General features: G+C 48.9%; 1 protein-coding gene across 4 annotated transcripts in view; it reads left to right on the forward strand.

Moving 5' to 3' along the window:
* Positions 1-19,402, forward strand: part of Nrap (nebulin related anchoring protein) — a 68,885-nt gene that overhangs the window by 48,527 nt on the left and 956 nt on the right. For all 4 annotated transcript variants that reach the window (XM_057777669.1, XM_057777671.1, XM_057777670.1 and 1 more), the window contains 10 exons: positions 365-469; positions 2,693-2,791; positions 4,074-4,178; positions 4,513-4,620; positions 5,483-5,794; positions 11,653-11,757; positions 12,486-12,584; positions 13,798-13,902; positions 17,076-17,183; positions 18,220-18,531. In XM_057777669.1, coding sequence (XP_057633652.1) covers positions 365-469; positions 2,693-2,791; positions 4,074-4,178; positions 4,513-4,620; positions 5,483-5,794; positions 11,653-11,757; positions 12,486-12,584; positions 13,798-13,902; positions 17,076-17,183; positions 18,220-18,531 — 1,458 coding nt within the window. The remainder of the gene's footprint in view (positions 1-364; positions 470-2,692; positions 2,792-4,073; positions 4,179-4,512; positions 4,621-5,482; positions 5,795-11,652; positions 11,758-12,485; positions 12,585-13,797; positions 13,903-17,075; positions 17,184-18,219; positions 18,532-19,402) is intronic.

Consider the following 19,402-nt stretch of genomic DNA (forward strand, 5'->3'; position numbering starts at 1 on the left):
TGTTTGAAAGATCAGTTAAACCATTTGTACATTGGTCCCAAGACACCTGACTTTCTAGCCACAGCCCTCTCCAGCGTTTATGACTTGATAGTTCACATTAAAACAGAACTCCGTCTGGCCTCCCTGTCACAGCTACTCACAGAGAAGTGACAGCGGATGATTTCCTTCTGACCCACGCGTCCCCAGACGAGCCTTTACCGAGGCGCTTGTGCACCGTTGCTGAGTGGCACCACATCTGTGCACAGACAGATCCATGCTGCCTGGAGTTCTAGGCGTGTGCTTTCAGACGGTGTCCTGAGACCCTGGCTACTCTGGCTTCTTTGTTTGGAGGTTTGCTTTTCTGATGTTTGTCTGTTCCGGGTAGAATCTGTACCGTTCGGACTTGAACTTCATGCGTGGTGTTCCCTGTGTCATCCCTGGCACGCTGGAGATTGAAGGAAGAAAGAAAGCATCTGAGCTCATCAGTGAGGTAACGTGGAACTCCAGAGTGGGGGATGGTAGTGTGGGATCCATGGTAGACACCTCAGGGGCTTTGTGTCCCCCTGCTCAGGCCATTGGGGGTTAAGCTGTCACCTTTTGCCTAGTGCAATTCTTATTGGAGTTTCCATCAGACCGTGTAAGAATGTTCAATGGGGACTGGCGAGATGGCTCAGCAGTAAAGTTCAGTGAGCAAACATGAGGCTCTAAGTTTAGATCTCCAGCACTCACTGAAGCAGCCAGGCACTATGGTGCGGACCTGTAATCCCAGTTCTCTGGAGGTGGAGGCAGAGGATCCCTGGAGCTCACTGGCCTACAAGAATAGCTGAATGGGTGAGCCCCAGGCTCAGTGAGAGACCTGGAGTGGAGGGGGATAGAGAAAGACACCCAACATTGATTGACCTCTGGCTTTCACACACACACACATGTGTGCACATGAACACACACATGCATGCACACACATGCACACACAATGCAAGCACACACACATGTGCACACACACATGCACACACACAAGAATATCAAGTCAGTTCCTCTATTAATACATAAGACTGATTCAGGAGCTCCTAAGATGTACTCTTCCTAGGCCCTTTGAAGGGCAGCCCTATGGTACAATGGAGAACAGGCAGGCTTTGGAAACCAACAAATAAGGGATGGAAATTCTAGGTCAGCTCTCATTTGCTTTGTGACCTCAGCCTACTTACCTGTCCTCTCTGATCCCGGGCTTCTAAATTAGTCACATGGGGTTATACAGAACATCTTGGTTTGGCTTTGTAAGGATTGGCACCGATTCAAGCCTAGGGTTTCTCTGACAACTGTGTTGAAACGGCAGCTATGCGCTTGTTGATTTCTTGGTAAAAACTAAATAAATAACTAAATAGTCTCAGAATTCTAAGCTCTCTAAGTGCAAGGGGAGCCTTACTCACCCTAAGAGGGGACTTGGGTGGATGCTCACGGTGGATGCAAGGATGGGGCGGTGTGGGAATGGTGGGGTAGATGTTTGGCCGCAGCCTGCAAGCTAAGGTGGGCAGACAGTGCCCTGTGTGAACTCAGGGGACCGTAGGCTCTGCATTTCCAGAGCAGTCTTTGCATCAAAGTTCTCCAGAACCCATTCCCATCAGAGCCCCCTGTGGCTCCTCAAAGGACCCATAGAGGCTGGGCTCTGCCCATGGCCTTCTGAGTCTTGGTACAGTAAGGTGGTGTGTGTGTGTGTGTGTGTGTGCACTTGTGTGCGTGTGTACCCGGGGCCTAGGTATTATTCCTAGGGGGCCATCCACCTTGCTCTCTGAGACAGGGTTTCTCCCTGACCTGAAACTTGCTAAGTAGTCTAAGTAGTCTGACCAGTGAGCCCCAGGGATCTAACTGTCTCTGCCTCCCCAGTGCTGGGGTTACAAATGCGGAACCCCATGTGCAGTGTTTCTCAGGCATGGGGTTTTGAAGGCACATAGTTGATATCATGCATCCTTAATGAAGAAGACACCAAGCCTTGTCAGGTCCAGGCTGTAGGTGCAGTTGGTACTGGTCTCCTGGATAGGGAGGTGACTAGCTGGGCTCTAGAATGATGGGCTGGGCAAGGGGTGGCTTTAGTGGTGGCAGCATACACTTACAGTTCCAGTGTGGGGAAGGCAGAGGCAGGGGGATTCTGGGAATCTCTGGTTAGCAAGGCTCACATCCAGTGAGAGGCCTGTCTCAAAAAGAAGATATTTATATTGTTCCTGAGGAACAATACCCCCAATTATCCTCTGGGATTCACATGCATGGGCACATAGAAACACACAGATGCATATGTGCGCATATACACATCATACACATCCACACACACTGAACATATCACACACACACACACCAGACACATACACCACACACACACAGCATCACACATATATACCACGCACACATACACCACACACATCACTCACATATACACTATACACACAACACATACTCACACCATACACACAACACACATATACACCACACACACACAGAATACTCACGTGCATGTCACACACATATACCACACACATCACTTACACATACACTACACACACAGAGCATGTACACAGCACACACACAGCACATGCACATACACACCACACACAAACTTACACATGCAATACATACACACACACACACGCACATATACACCTTTAATTAAGATTTACAGCATTAACTGTTTTCTCCCTTACCAAGCCATCTTTTCTTCCTTTCTCAGAGTAAATACCGCCAACATCCTGGGTCATTCAAGTACACAGCTGTGACAGATACTCCAGACCTTCTGCATGCCAAGTTCAGCAACCAGATCACCAACGAGGTGAACTCTCCAGGGCTGTTCAAGGATGGCTAGATTTAAAGGGGGAGGGGGGATGCATGAATTATTATGGGCCAAGAGGGAGAAAGGCATTAGAGTTTGTGGGGGATTTGGAAAGAAAAGACTGTTTCATACAGAACCTAACACATCTTCTGGAGGAAAGGAAGGAGTTGGGCGTTTGCTTTAGACTGTAGTCTGACTCCTCTGGACAGGGCAGGCTGGAATCCCAGCCTCAGGTCACACCCTGGAGTGGCTGGATCCAAAGAGACACCAGACAAGGCCGTCAGCTGACTCTTTCACACATATGAATCTGAGAAATGCTGGCCTGTGCTTCTGTTCTAGGCATATGGTGGCAAACCAATACAATGTTCATTTATGGAGGCAGGTCTAGAGTACGAGATCTGTCTGGATTTGTGAACCTTTGCCTCGTCTGAACCTCACTCACAAGTCAGTCAGTGTACTCACCCCAAAGTTTACCACTCCCAGTATAAAACAGCAGGAAAGGAAGGGTCTCCCCTGCCCGCTGGCTTGCCCTCCCGGCTGCAGCTCTCACGCGCCAGCCCGAGCAGACTCGTTAGCAGATCGTTTTCGCTTTTTAAGGTTCTCCCAACTCTAGCTTTCAGAAGCTACGTGGAAATCTGGCTATTTTTGCTATTCTCCTCCGCATCTGAGCCAAACCTTCTGAAGCTGGAGGTGGTACCTGAGGATAACGATGCCCCAAAGAGACAGAGTTCACCATCTTGCACAGAGAGGCCGTCACTCGCCCTCGCTCTGTCTTTCTAGATTGTGGGCAGCAGGGTGACTGTGTTTTAGGAGGAGCTCTGACCTTGTGGAAGTCAGCCAGCACTGGCCACTTCTGGGCACAGGGACAAGTCTTCCAGGGCAGCCCCAGCTCTGCTTGCTCTCTGGAACTAGGGAAGGGTGAAGACCAGGGCTGCCTCTTTCTACCTGCAGCTCTTCTGCTATAAGCCCCAGGTCTCAGATGGCCTGTGCTGTATCAGGGGGATGGATTTCAGGACAGTCTCTACCTGTTCACCTTCCGCAGCATCGAGTGGAACAAACTGCAGTCCGTCCCTTACACGGTCCTTCTGTTTTACTCGATTTCACTCACACAGCCTGACTTTACTGAAGGGAATGTCCTGGTAACCCAGGCTGCAGCTGTGTCCAAGGCATTTTCTGCTGGCATGCTTTCCCAGCTGCACACACAGGGCATGCACACCGCTTGTCAAGGAGGTGTTCACTGCCAAGCTTCTCACTGTTCATTTATTTTTTCACTTGAGTTCAGCGTCTCTACAAAGCAGCTGGCGAGGATGCCCGACACCAGTACACCATGACCGTTGGTTTGCCCGAGTTCGCCCGAGCGAAAGCCAATGCAGACAACCTGAGCGAGGCAAGTCTTCCTCCCCGCTGAAGTTCAAGCATGTTCCAAAGTCACCAGCATGGTGTCACGCAAGTGATCTGACGGCCACCTCTCCACCATTTGCTGAAGCTTCTACAAAAGCACCCATTCTAGATGCCCATGTAAAATCTATGTGTGTTATATGTACATGTATGCTCGGAGCCTACCACAGGGCATGGCTAATGAGGGTTTGCTCTGTGAAACAGAAATCATTTGCCACTCACAAGTGGATTACAGGACACCATGGTACAAATGAAAGGGCATGCAACCTTTGTTCATTGATTCATGTATTTTTTTTCAAGATATACATGTGTTCCCATTTTAGGCAAAATACAAGGAGTCTTGGCATAATCTTCGTGCTCAAGGCTACAAGCTGACGATAGATGCTCTCCCGTTCCAGGCTGCGCGGGCATCCGGGGACATAGCTAGTGACGTGAGTGGACGCTCTGACCTTCATCTTGCCTCCTCTCTGTTAACTTCATAGAAAACAATGTGTGAGGCTGATTTTTCCCAAATTAATGCAAATCTATACCTGTGTGAGACAAGACATCACCTGCAGAATCTTGTTAGCTCTGAACGAGGTCCTTAGGGCCTAGCATGCTTTAAGTTCACGCTGAGGTCTCTGGCTGAAGGAGCCCGTGACTCAGGTCTTACTGCAAAGTGCAGACAGCGGCACATGGGAGCTGCCTGTCTGCAGTCCTGCCCAGAACAAGGACAGAAAGGAGATGGCGGTTGCCTCCTCTTGCTTCCGACTCTCCCCGCCACAATCCACAATCCGCCAGCTGTGCTTCCTATGTCCATAGTTTTGGGATATGAAGGTGACTTCTCTTTCCTACAAACAAATCACAGAAAACGTGGATTTCAAATGAGCAGAACCTGCCTTTGGGGTTTAATGTTTTTCCAAATATGAGTGGATAAAATACAAATTTCCTTTTTTGCCCTTTTTGATGAAATTCCTTTAGGCCACAGGATACCCAAGGGGAGCAGGGTGCTTCCTGAGGTTCTAAGGATCTGATTTTAATTAGATAGGAAGGGAGGTCTAATGTTTTCGTCCTTCAGCCCTGAGGGAGGGAGGAAGGGGAGGGAAGGAGGAAGGAAGGGAGGGAGGGAGGCATGCTTCGGGCCAAATGCCTGTGGTAGTTCTTAGAGTCACAACTACCTGGATCATAAGATGTGATCCCTCCCCTTGGCCCGTGATGAAGTTAAACCAGCAGACACACATGCTTATGTACCATTGAGAGGTGAGTACGTGCTAGCTGCATGCTGGCTCCTGACCAGCTGGCTGTCCTTTCTAGTTTCTCTATAGGCATGACTTTGTGAAGGAGCGGGGACGGCTCATTGGGGTCCGGAGTGCGAGCGATGACCCAAGGCTACGGCACTGCCAGCGGATGGGCCAGCTGCAGAGCGAGAATCAGTACAAGAAGGAGGCGGCCCGAAGCCAAGCCCAGTGCCACCTGCCCATGGATATGGTGCACCTGGTCCATGCCAGGAAGGCCCAGGCCCTGGCCAGTGACCATGACTACCGGACACAGTGCCACGAGTTCACTGCTCTGCCAGAGGATCTGAAGATGGCCTGGGCCAAGAAAGCCCATGCCCTACAGAGTGAGGTAGGGCTTATACAGTGTTGATAATTCCACCTTCTTTCCACTATACCCAGAGTTCATCTTTGACCTTTTGAACCCTCTCCATCCTTATTTGACCTATGTCCTCCAAGTGGGGATTAGTTCCTCAGCTGACATTTATTGAGCAGCTACTATATGGCCAGCAGGTTGCTGGTTTATCTTGTTTTTCGTCTCTCTTCACCTGAATATCTGCTCTGAGTTTCTGACCTCCCCTCCCATCTGCTGTCTTGTCCTCTTCTCTCTTTTCCTCTCCTCCCTTCAGTTCTTCTCTCCTTCCGGGAGAATGCGGTTTTCAGGGAAAGAGTAAAAAAAAAAAAAAAAAAAAAAAAAAAATCGCCTGTGCTTGTGGAACTTCCATTGCCTTGAGGAAGACTAATGGTGATTGACATGGGCCAATACCTTGTATCTCAGATGGTGACACCTGCTAGGGAGATTAGTAGAACACAGAAGTAGGGTGGGAAGGTGTATGTGTGTCTGTGTGTGTTATGCATATATGCAATCTTTCAGGGGTTTTTTGGGGGGCAGGGAATTGCTATATAGCCCAGGATGGCCTCAGATGTGAGCTGCTTCTGCCATAACTTCTGAAGTGCTCTGGTTACGGTGGTGCCCACATGTGCCACCACCCAGCTTATGTGCCATTTACAGCAGGGCATCTCTAGTTCTCAGTGGAATGGCAACATCTGAACAAAGGCCTGAAGGAGAGGAGGGAAGGGGATAGAGAAATGTATACAAACAGGACAGTAAGTTCCGGACAAAGACACGGGCAGGAACAGTCGTGCATGTTTGGTGACAAACAGAGCCGTGAGTAAAGCTGGAAAGATGGCGCAGCTACCAAAGCCCTTGGCATAGAAGTGAGAGGACCAGAGTTTAGACCCTCCAAGTCCCACATAAAAGCCAGAACTTAGATAATAGAGGCAGGAGTCCCCAGATCAAGCTCGATAGCTTAGCTAGCCAGAAATCAGCAAACTTCAGGTTCAGTGAGAAACCCTGCCTCAATCAATAAAGTGTAGATTGACTGAAGGACATGCCTGATGCCAACTGCAGGCTTGTACATGAGCATACACATGTGCACCCCGCACACACTTGTGATGTGAACATGTATGTATACACTATGAATACTACACACACACACACACACACACACACACACACACAAAGATGTGGATGAATGAAGAGGTCTCAGGGGATGGAGCAGAGAGCATTGGCCTACATATGGGAAGGATGGGCTGAAGGGCTACGGTAATGCAGCCATGGCTGATACTGACATCTTTGAGCGGGGACAGCTGGTAGGGTGGGCTTGGTAAGGCGGGCTCACATTCTACTCTCCAAACTCCTGCTCTCTTGGAGGATCTTAACGCAGTAGCGAACTTGGGTCAACAGGTGTAGACCCAAAGGCTCTCAAAGGAGAGAGCTTGCCCTAGTCGAGAACAAGGGCGAGCCGGGGCAGGGGTGGGTTAGAAACAGTTCTAGCCCATGTCATGTAGAAAGGCTCTGGGCCACATTTCAGAGGTGCACATCCTACTCCCCCACACTGGCCATGCAAGCTTGCACAGGTCCTTCATCCTTACCCAGTCTTGGACTTGGTGACAATAGTGAAGTCACCATATGTGATGGGTATGTAGGACGCACAGAATGGCAGGCATAATGCCACCCTATGACAATGCTAAGAAGAAATGATTCCCAGTTTAGATTGTAAGCTGTTGGTTGGCCCTTGTCACGTCTTCGTACCTTTGGGAGATCTTGGGCCGAATGGTGGAAGTGTGTTCTGAGCGCTGCGGGACACTTAGTGGCATCCCAGGTCTCAGGTCTATATTACCAAAGTAGAAAGGTGTCTCCAGGCATTTCCACACGTCCCTGGGGAAGCGAAGTTAACTTGGGTTGAGAAGCCAGTTTTTAGCTGAGAACTGCTCTGTATGAAATGCTTAGCTTGAAGCCTGGCCCATAGAGTCCTAGAAGAGACAGCTGCTTTCCTAAGTCCCCCACCGAGTCCCCAGTTCTGGCTGCTCTCAGAGAAGTGTGTGCTCTTAGTTCAATCATATATGGCAATGAGCAGGGTATCACACACAAATGGTTATTGACTGCTATAATAATGACCTTATTAATGAATGATTCATCACACTATGTTGCTGAGCCGGAAGGGGGATGTTCACCCGGCTCTGCCCTTAGCTGGCTAGGTGACCCTGAGTAGTTATTTTATTTCTTGGACTACATCCCAGAATCAGAAAAGCAGCAAGGTTTGATCTGGCTCATGATCTCAGACTTTTGAGAGTCAAGGGAAATTTTCTCTTAACAATAGGGTCAGCATAATGCCAACTTTTACATTACCAGGGAAAGAAAAAGGAAAAACAATTAATACCATCTGAAGGTATGATTTATGCTACTGTTATTTTTGAAAAGAAAGAAAGAGTTTAACATTTAAAAAAATATCGGGAACATACTCTCAAAAGGAGAAATGGTAGCTGGCAACTATATATTAAAAATTTAAAAACAGGATCTGATTTACAGTTATGAAGACTAAGAAATGATTGCTTCAGTTTCACATGGCCTTGTGATCCCCATGCACCGCTTTTAGCCTATGATCGGTGAGAAGTACGAAGTCCGAACTTCAGCTCTCTTTCACAGTGAAGGGATAATGCCCAGGGTTTCGGCTTCATGGCAGTCATTATCAAATGTTCGTGGTGCACGGCTAGGTTATATAGAAGAGGAAACACATGCTTGACTTGAGCTCATCAGTCTGTTCCTTTAAAAACAGTGTGTGTGTGTGTGTGTGTATGTGCGCGCGCACGTGTGCACGCGCGTGTGCATTCTATGCGAGTATAATGCCTGCAGAGGCCAGAAGGGCGCATCGTACCCTCTGGAATTGGAGTTCCAAGCAGTTGTGGGTTGAATGTATGGTTACTGGGTGGTGGGAACTGAGGTACAGTCCTCTGTAGGAGCACCGCCACCCTAGCGCCTCAACAGAAGTTCATTTTTGCACTGCTTCTCCTGTGTTTCCCTGCCCTGGCCAGGAAGCATTAAGATGTACCGGAAGGTCTGAGAGACACTACCCACTTGGGCTAACCTCTACACGGCCATGATTGCTGGTGTCATGCCAAGTTCTGCTTTCATTTGAAGGACACTTGAGATGCACGCTGGCCTGGGAGCATCCATCATGAACACATGTCAGTGACCTCCAGAGCTTGTTTGGTCTTTTATGAGTCTGTTGTTGTCTGCTCCTGCATGATCTCATAGCAGGGCTGTAGGAGGTCTTGAAACATACTGTGCCCCACCCTTTCCCAGTGTGGTATGGTAAGAACCCCTACTTCCTGGGCCAGGTATTAGTGTGAATACTTTGCATGATCTCATTTTATATAAAGATAGGTATAAGTATATCACTCTTACTTTTACAGATGCAGATGTGAAATCCTCATCATCTAAGTCATCGATGGGTCACAACCTGACAGGGAAATGACTTTCTCAAGACCCTAGAACTAAAAAGAGACGGGGCAGGTCTTCTGGTGTCTGAACCCCTGGTCCAGTCTCTTGGGCTTCCGTAGGCGACTGTATTGTGACCCAGACATTCTAGTCTGTATTCTTGATGGCTTCCAGTGTCACGTACCCAGAGCCCAGAAGCCCATAGCTCATCTAAATGTCCAAAACATCATTTGATCACTAAAGCTATTCTCTCTCTTTTTTTTTTCTTTTGGATTTTTCGAGACAGGGTTTCTCCGTAGCTTTTGGTTCCTGTCCTGGAACTAGCTCTTGTAGACCAGGCTGGCAGGCTGGCCTCGAACTCACAGAGATCCGCCTGCCTCTGCCTCCCAAGTGCTGGGATTAAAGGCGTGCGCCACCACTGTCCGGCATTAAAGCTATTCTGTGGGTAAGAACAAGAACCCCTCCATTGCAAGACAAAATGGGTGTGCACCGAGATAATGAAACATTCCCTCATAGCTAGTAAGGATGCTACTTCTTATACAGTGACAAATACACCCTTCCTCCTGGTACTGCCTGGGTACAATTGCTTGTATTGTACCCACACTCATCACTTGGCAAGAGATTGCTCCAAAATGGGGGTGTTTGGAAAGTCACAACCACAAATTCTCAAGTGGGCTCCAACGTTAGTATAAGGAAAAACAGAATCTGCCATTTGGACGGGTCAGATTGGGGCGGGCAGTTTGCGAAGGTTTATTCTTAGATTTGTTCTCTGAAGCCATCTTTGGATCGCTGACTTTCCTCAGCTCCCCTCCGCTCTCCCTCCTTTGATGGTGAGGTCTAGGCAGGTGTGTTGTTTTTGGGGTTTGTGTGAATAGTCAACGCTGGGCTGGGGAGAGATGTCAATAAATGATGTGTTTATCAGAGTCAGAGGCACAGCCGGATCTTTGGGGACCTACATCTTGCTTCCTGACTTACCTGTAATCGTACTGTTCAGACCAACAAAAGACAAGTTGAAAGAGTGCCCCACCCCATCTGGCTCGTGAAAGGAGCAGGACCCGGCTGTGAAGAGGCCCTGTAGGATTATTCTCTCCAACTTAGAAATTTATCCAATTTTCGCTGCTCTTTATCAGAGCGGAAGGCAAAAGCCTTGCTGGGGTAGACTGAAAAGACACGGTATGAAAAGCGATCTTACTGACATGGGGTTTAGAAACCTGCTCCCGAGCCCGACTGATGCCTCCCTTCACCAGTCAGAAAGCAGTGTGGAATTGGCACAGGGGCATTAACCGGCAGACAGTAGATCAGAAACGGGCTTGCTTTGAGGCCCGCTGTGAGAAGAGCTGTGGAGCCTGAAATGAAAGAGAACTAAAAAGGCCGAGAGGCTGGCATCCGGAGCGGTGTTTTGCGTTACAGCAGGGCTTATATCTAAATTAGAGAAATGCCATCAACTCCGTTTAGATCCAAATTTCAGATTTCCTTAGAGAGGCTTTTTCCACCTTTAAAAATACCGAATTTCCATAAAGAGGAGAAGAAAGGTGACTGGGTGACGGTGTCATTGTAGGCAATGTAGACAGATCAAGGGCTCCTGATTAGGTTTGACAGTTTAGGGGCTCCAATCAGAGCCACTGTTGTAATGCTCCTGTTTATTTCCTACTGGGAATGGTGCCGCTGGCCTAATCATCTAAGCCCTTACAGTGGAGAGAGAGGATAAGGCTTTGCCTGATTTTGCAATATAAGCAAATCATACTGAGTTGCCACTGGAGGCTGGGGAGTAAACTGAGGCACCACAAGATTAAAAGGACTTACTCATTGATAGCTCATCATACTTACATTTGCTTTAGTTCTTAAATTCCCCAGTAGTCAACCCCGCCCCCTCGGTGGCCACTGTCCGAGGAACAGAAATCTAATGGTCTCTTGTCCCTAGAGACTCTTAGGATTTTCATGAGGATCGTCTTGACCTTCAAAGGTGACAGAGAGACTGAGTTGCACATTGGTAAAGAAATTTACTCTGAGTCATAGCAGCTTCGATCCGGGGCTTAAAACCCTTTGATCAGCTGAACGGTGTGTAGATCGTTTTTGTTTGGCAGGTGGTAGATTGCCTCACTGTAGAGTGAACCTAAATAATCCTGCTTGATCCTTGGATTTGAACACATAGCTCTTTCTTTGAATGTTTGTCCATGGACGTCATCACTGTCAGCTTCAAGCCATGCTAACGTCTTGTACTTTTCTTGTTACTTTATACATGGAAAATGTGCAAACTCAAAACATTTGGACTGAGGATCTTCTCTCAGTGAAGTCACCGAACTGTTGGGAGAAAGCATGGTTTATTATTCTTTATTGTTATTATTCTTATTACAAAGCAAGGGCCTTGCGGAAATGTCCTCAGGTGCTGGGCACTGTCCTGACAGAAGCTCTCCATTTTCTTTCTGCAGTTTCGCTACAGGTCAGACTTGATGGGCATGAAGGGCACAGGATGGTTGGCTCTGAGATCTCCTCAGATGGAGAGTGCCAAGAAGGCTGGAGAGCTTATCAGCGAGGTACCAGTAGCCCGACCTCCCGAGTGACGTGGGCAACCCGAGGAGTTCCTTTTGAACAGAGAACTTCTTTACACAGTGGAGATCATGCCAAGATGAACCCAAGGCTTGATGGACTCCAAGCATTTTTTTTGGAACTATTTGCAATCCAAACCTAAAACAATGTTATTTCCCTGCTACTAACTCACTGCCAAGGAGTTGAAGGCATTAGACACATTAGGAGCTTCTTATTAGATACATTATGACTAGTTATCATCTGAGTGTGCCACTGTCTTCATTGGCAATTCAGGGAATCTGTATTTACCCACTGGTCCAGTATACAGAGGTCACGTGGCTTCTGAGGGTATTAAAAGTTAATAGGGTTAGCAATACCAGACTGATTGATAGCCTGGGGACCTCTGTCCTACAATGTCCTTGAGAGAGATACTGCCAGCTTTGACTTTCTCACTAACAGAATGTGCTTGGGGAATGTCTAAGCAAGGCTCCTTGGATTGTAACACTTCCCTTGACAGTCAAGAATCCCTTCTTTAAGAAACTAATGTCTGCCACAGGCTTTCAGTCATAAAGGGAAGCGTGGGTCCTTCCCATGCTCTTGATTGTCGGGTTCCTATCAAGCAGAGTGGCTTGTCTTCTGATATGCCATTGTCATATGAGCATTTGGTCCCAAGAAGCCAGGATTAAAGATGGAAGTGACGTTTAATCATGCATCGGGGCAATCTTTTCCTTTATAGACCAAGTACCGTGAAAAACCAGACAGTATCAAGTTCACCACGGTGGTAGATTCTCCAGACCTTCTTCATGCCAAGAACAGCTATTTGCACTGCAATGAGGTGGGTTCTTCCTCTAACCCTGGGCAGAGGATGGGATGCTGTGGCTTGGTGCTAGAGGGGGTGCAAGCCATCTAAGTGATATGGGCCCGCTGCTCATCTCTTCTCACCTCACTCACCTTATTCGAAGGCGGAAGCAGGTGGGAGAATGGTGAGGGCAGCCCTTCCTTACGCAGTTGAATGAATTTAAAGAGGGTTGAATGAGTAAAGGCAAAGAAAGCTTGAAGCAAATGCCAGGAACACAGAGTCCTCTACAAATGCCCTGGTGTGGTTCGAGTCATCATCACAATGATACCTAGCATTACTGATGTTCTCTCACCAAACGTGAGATCAGATATACCTTCATTGTTCATGTATGCAATGGAATTAAAAGGCTTAATTTAAACCCGCTAGAGGAGAAAAAAAGACTGCTTTTGTTCAAAGCTTCCTTCTGCCTTTGCTGCCTGTTTCCTCGTTCAGGGGACAGGAGGCTGCATGTTATCTCCCCCAAACTGTCAAGGGTTCCCATTCTCTGCGCAGTTATAGGACCGCCCCTTTCTCCTACAGCCCAAATGCTGCCTTGAATAGTTCCCATTTTCAAAGCCTGAGTGGATTTGGGAACTGATGGGAACGGAGTGTCTACACCTGCAGGAATAGATGGGATCCAAGTGCTTCTTGAGGTTGTTGGCAACACTGCTCTAAGAAGGAAAACCTAGACAAAACATTAATCTTAAAATTTGTGTCTTTGTGTGATTTGGGTCAACCATGAAAACCTTAAGGTTTTAAACACAAAGACATTTAATAAATTTTAAAATAAAAAGGCCCGTTTGTTTGTTTTTAATTACTGCTGTTCATGTTGACCAGCTGAGCCTCAGAGGCCTGGGAGTACTCTCTTGTTACCAGTGAACACACTCATTGGCTTGCAGAAGGTCTGACACCCATTTCAGGCAGAATCAATTGCACAGGCATGGCCTACCAGGGAGTTGGTTTATGGTCCATTTGGAGCAGATCATGGCAAATATTTTAACAATGTTCACCATACATGACCCTGGCCTCATAGGGACCTTCTACTCACCAGACGCTTCTAGAAGGATTGTTTCTAAGAGTAGCGCTGAATCCCACTTCCTGTGGCAAAGGGGAGGGCAGGATAAGGCATCAACCATTTTTTCTCTTGAACTTTTACCAAGTGTGACTGTACCTAGGCTCTGCCCTGACCATTGGTCTGTCTCCCCTACAGCGCCTGTACAGGTCAGGGGACGCAGACTCCCTGCACAGATACACCTCCATTCCAGACCATCCGGATTTCACCCGAGCACGGTTGAACGCCATGTACCTGAGTGACGTAAGTAGGGCTTGTGTGACGTGTGCCTGCTTGAATTGATTTGACTGGTTATTATTATTATTATTATTATTATTATTATTATTATTATTATTATTATGTTTAAGTCCTAAGAAGGAGGGCATGAAAGTAAAAAACCCGGGACCGAAAGCAGGACAAAGTTATTGTGTGACTCCTATCAACTTCCTGGGTCTCAGTTTCCTTACCTGTAAAATGGGAAGAAATGGAGCTGAGCTAAATGGAAGTCTCTTGTAGTTTTAACATTCTGATTCTATGCTGGGCTCTGAAGACCACAGTTATGTGGCTTCTCATGGTCAGGAGTATGATCCCCAGGCTCTGCTAGGTGTAGACAAACCTGTTCTGTGATTCCTTGGACATCTTTCTTTAGCTATCCAGAGAAGCATGACTGGGAGATGGGATGACACCATCTCGCTCTGCAGTTTGAAAAGATGTTCTCAATGTAGCTGGCTCCTTTGTGCATGGAGCCGTGCCTGCCAACACTCCAGCTTCCCCTGGATGTGTGCCCTTTGCGTACATAACCAAGACACTGTTTCCTAAACTCGGGCTTGTTGTTGGCAGGGGTTGGAGGCCCCTGGTTGTAATAGAATAGGCAGCCGCTCAGCCAGCAGCGCTATGATCCCCAGATAACAGGTAGAGAAGCGTTGCAATCAAAAGACGCTGTCAGATTGGAATAACACAGGCTGAGTGTGTCAGCCTGGGGCAGCGAGCGGCCTCCTAGAGTCCAGCCATTCTTCCTTCCCTGGCCTGGCCATTGTGTCCTGGGGCTGCGTGTGGATCGGCAGCTGCTGCTGCTCACCCCAGAGGTGTCTGCCTTGCAGGGGTTGCAGAGAGGCGCCTTCTAGTTAGCGTGTGTATTAGTTTGTTGCTGTTGTAAAGCCCTGTGGGATCCCGCACGGCCAATGCTCTCCTGCTTTGTAAATAGGAGTTATTACAAGCATTTGATGCTTCTGAGGGATGAACGAGGGATAATTTTAGAACGGCAGCTCTGGTGGGCTGGCCTCCATCTGGGGAAGCTGGACCGCCCCCTCTACAGAGCTGGTACAGAAGGTCCAGCTCATTAATTCCCAAGGATGGGGAGGCCAGGGCTCCACTGGAGTAACTCTCCGAGGACCACAGCCCAGAGGTTGGGATGCAACTGCTGGCTCATGAGGGTCCCCGCTTAAGGAGGACGGCCACCCCAGGCTGGTAACTGAAGTGTGGTCCTCTCACAAGGTGGAGGGACAGCCTGCAGAGTCCCGAAGCTGAAATTAGCCACCAGGGCTCACAGGGTGTGGAGAACTCACGAACCTCGTTTGAAAGAGCACTTCTTCAGGCGGGGGCATGGGAAATGTGCACAATCGGATCGAGTGTTCTATGAGGAGGACGTGGGGGCAAAGTGACCTTCCTGAGCAAAGAAAGCCATTGAGATGTGCAAGGCAACCGAAATAACCCGAAATCAAATGACTCTAATGTGTGAGGACGAGGACAAAACTGTGATCAAGAAGAGCGATGCCCAGGGTTCCTAATCAAAGCGCCCGCGGAATCTAAAGAATGTCAGCAGCAAAGCAGAAACCTCAGTAGCCTAGAAAACACGGGAGGAAGCCGCCATCAGCAAGCAGAGTGGGGGGCACCAGGAGAGAGAGAGCTGGCACACTGGAGACCCCAGTTCAGGCCACTGTCTCTACAGGTTCCTCGAGTTACCCAGGCTCAGGGCTGAGGTGCATAGATAGGCCACCCATGTACTCTGGGGTTGGACTTGAAGTCTGCGGAAAGTTTGGTGTCTTTAACTGGCCCAGATCTGGGGTAGAGCTCTTACTAAGAAGGTACTGGGTACCCCCATAGAGAGTGTTTAGGGGTGTCATCTCCATTTCCTACTCAGGTGTCTTTGGAAGCCACCAAAACAGGAAGCAGACAGCTAAGAGGAGTTGTTGATGGGTTCTTGTCTGATTCTTCCATTTCTTGAATACCTTCCAGTCCTCACTGTTAGACTAGATAGAGACCCAGTACATCTAGGCCTTTGGCGCTGGCTAAGAGACAGTAGTTAGTTGGGCCTGCGTTTCTTGGGCCTTGTGCGATTGGCTTGTGTGTTGGTTGTTGGGGTTGGAGGTCATGGTGAAGGTAGCTATGACAACATAGCCGATGCAGTCACACATAGGTGACGAGATCTAGCCTGGATGGCCCAGGCACTCCACGGTCCCCTTCCAGGGCTGAGCACAGAATAAAAGAGGGAGGAGCGCTTTGCTTTTCTTCTGCCTCTGCTCAATTCTCCAAACCTCTGCAGAACAGAGATCCAGTCCTGACCTCCATTTCCAGGCAACCAAAGGAAGGTTGGGTTCCTTGACCTGCTGCAGCTCTCAGAATGAGCCAGCAGCCACCGCAGTCTGAGGTTGTCATTTTGTTATCCATTGGTGCTGTGACTCTCCTGTTGTCCTGTGTCTCTAAGGCTGAATCAAGGAGAGCGTTTCCTGGGGTCTCCTGAGGACTCCTCTCCTGGAGGAATTGCCTTATCTTGGAAAGAAATAGTTAACTACGTGAAGGCACAGAAGATTTTGGTGCCTCCATAGGTGATGTGGCATGCATAAGGACTGAGAGGATATGATTACAGACCCCCAGAGGGGAGTGGATCAACTTGAAATAGAGAGGGGGAAATAAGAGAGGAAGACGGAAAGTGTGTGGGTCAGGTACCCAGTCAGGCAAAGGCGATGGCCTCTCTGCAAGTCTTTGGAGTGTGTGTGGGGTTCAGCATTTCTCCTAGGGATGGGGTGAGGCATCACAGTTAAACTGAATCCCCAACCTCGGGGAGTCAGCGGAACGAGCAAGTTCCCTGGGTAACAAGACCCAGAGAAGAGCACTTTTGGTGTGGCAGAGCTCCAGGTTCTGGGTTCCATCGAGAGGCTGAAAAGCTGAGACTCAGAGAGGAGATGCGGACACAAGAAGGATGGTGCAGGGACCCCGGGAATGGTGGGGTATAGCAAGTGAGCTAGACTCACAGACCACGACTCCTGAAGAGCAGAAGTCGTTTATGGCCAGTTCCATTATTCCTAGTGTGGGGCGTCCCCCAGCATCATAAGGAGCCATGAGCTCAGACATCCCTGGAACATAATTCCTGCTGAGACCAAATGGCATGCAGGCAATGGTTGCTCCTTGATCACAAGCACTTCTGTTCTCTCAACCAGAAAGTCTACAGAAACTCCTGGGAGCAGAACCGGGCTGGTGGCTATGACTTCAGGCTGGATGCCATCCCCTTCCAGACTGCCAAGGCGTCCAGGGATATCGCCAGCGATGTAAGACACTAAACTGTTCTGCTAAAAGGGTTCTCCCTGGTTACCCAAGTGGGCTGAAAGGCACAGCCCAGCCTCCTGGACAGAATCGTGTTTCAAAGGGAAGTGAACACAAGCCTGGTGGTTAGGATTGTGGTCAAAAAAAGGAAGGCTTTTTAAAAATATATGTATTTTAGGAGAGGCACTCAAGAGTTGACAGCTGGAGCACCTAGAAGCCAAGGAACCCGTGGGCTACGGTTGGCTGCTTAGTTTGTAGTGAAGAACCTTTTATGAAATCGCTTCTGTGCAAGCATGAGAACTTACACTCAGACTGCAGATCTCATGTAAAGCCAGATGTGGCGGCATGTACCTATAATCCCAGATGTGGTATATGTCTGTGACCACAGCTCTCCTATGGTAAGATGAGAAACAGGGCTAGGAGGATCCCCTAGGAGCTCAATAGCCAGCTAGCCTGGCGTATGCAGTGGCTAACATGAGACTCCATCTCAATAGTGTAGAAGGCCAAAACAGACAGACATTCAGTGTCGTCCTCTGTCCTCCATAAGTGCACTATGACACACACACATGTTCCCACACATACACACAAGAATGCTTACATGTGCTCGTACACATATGCACAAGGTAAAAGTAAGAAGAAGTGTAACTATGTAAAACGAACTAAATGCTTCACTTTAAGTAATTTGAGACGCATCAGACCAGGTCCCTGCGTGCAGCAGAGGACAGGAGGAAGAATGGCCCAGTTCTATTCCTATTGGATGTTACAGAAGCCATGCAAATGGATGTCGTCAGTGGGCATCCATTGAATTCCAGTCCCATATCATTGGCTTCTCTCAATCCCCCATGGGGTAGAGATTCATTCTCCTGCTCTGTCCTGCAGCTGGTTCAAGGCTACGCCACTGGGTTTACTTGATTCCAAAGGTTCTACCCTTACCCACTGTTGGGTTTCCTGAAGAAGTCCCAGGGCCTAGACCCTCTGGAGAGGCTGACTTTGATGGGGAGGGGCATCCCCATCACCTCTCTCTGCTTCTCTGCCTTGCAGTTCCGGTACAAAGAGGCTTTCCTGAGGGACCGGGGCCTACAGATTGGGTACCGCAGCGTCAATGACGACCCAAGGATGAGGCATTTCCTCCACGTTGGCAAGCTCCAGAGTGATAATGAGTACAAGAAGGGCTTGGCCAAGGGTTGTTCCCAGTTCCACAGCCGCACTGACCAACCTGGCTTCCTCCAGGCCAAAAGGAGCCAGCAGCTGGCCAGTGATGTACACTACAGGCAGCCGCTGCCCCAGCACACCAGCGACCCGGAACAGCTGGGCCTGAAGCATGCCCGGAAGGCCCATCAACTGCAGAGTGATGTGAGCCACCCCCACACATTCCTGTTAGCTTCGGGGGGGGGGCAGCCAGGAAGGCACAGTGACAGCTACTCCCACTGCTGCCATACCTGTAACAGACGCTTGCAAGGACGGTGCTGTGCAGCCCTTCCAACCCTGGTACTGCCTGGTGTGAAAGCTCAGCTTCTTTCCCCTTTCCTTGGCTCCCTTCTTCCCTCCCTCCATCCCTTCCTCCCTCCATCTCTTTTTCTCCCTCCCTCCCTCTCTCCATCCCTCCATCCCTTCCCTCCATCCCTTCCTCCCTCCATCTCTCCATCCCTCCCTCAGCGCTTCCTCCCTCCCTTCCTCCCTCCATCCCTTCCCTCTATCCCTTCCTCCCTTCCTTCCTCCCTCCCTTCTTCTCCTCTCTCTTTGTTTCTTTGCACTAGCGATGGAGCCCAGGGCCTTATGCATGCTAGGCAAGTGCTCTCCCACTTAGCAAATGCCCAGTCTGAAAGCTCAGGCCCTTAGTGGCTCTGCTCTATTTTCCTTTTCCATGGCGTCTAAAGAATTACTTAATCTGGTTTTATTCTTTCTCTGGTACGCACCCGAAGCTCAGAGAGGAAAGGGGAGTTTCCTAAGGGCACAGGGCATGTTAAGATAGGAACTTAGATGTGAACCAGGTGTCCCCAGTCTACTTTGCCCCATTGCAGCTCCCACCATTTGAATGGGAAGATTCCAGGAGTGACTGCATGGCGGACAGGCTCATTGTACACCAGGTCCTCTGTGCATCATGTGACTGCTCTTTGTCTTGGCACTAATGATGTCAAAGTGGTTCACATCTTGCTACATTTTAGATCCTCTCTCTCAGTGGTCAAGCCCCCAGTCCCCACTGACTATTCCTCCTGCTTCTTCC

The sequence above is a fragment of the Chionomys nivalis genome, chromosome 8, assembly GCF_950005125.1.
Source record: "Chionomys nivalis chromosome 8, mChiNiv1.1, whole genome shotgun sequence".
Lineage (NCBI taxonomy): Eukaryota > Metazoa > Chordata > Mammalia > Rodentia > Cricetidae > Chionomys > Chionomys nivalis.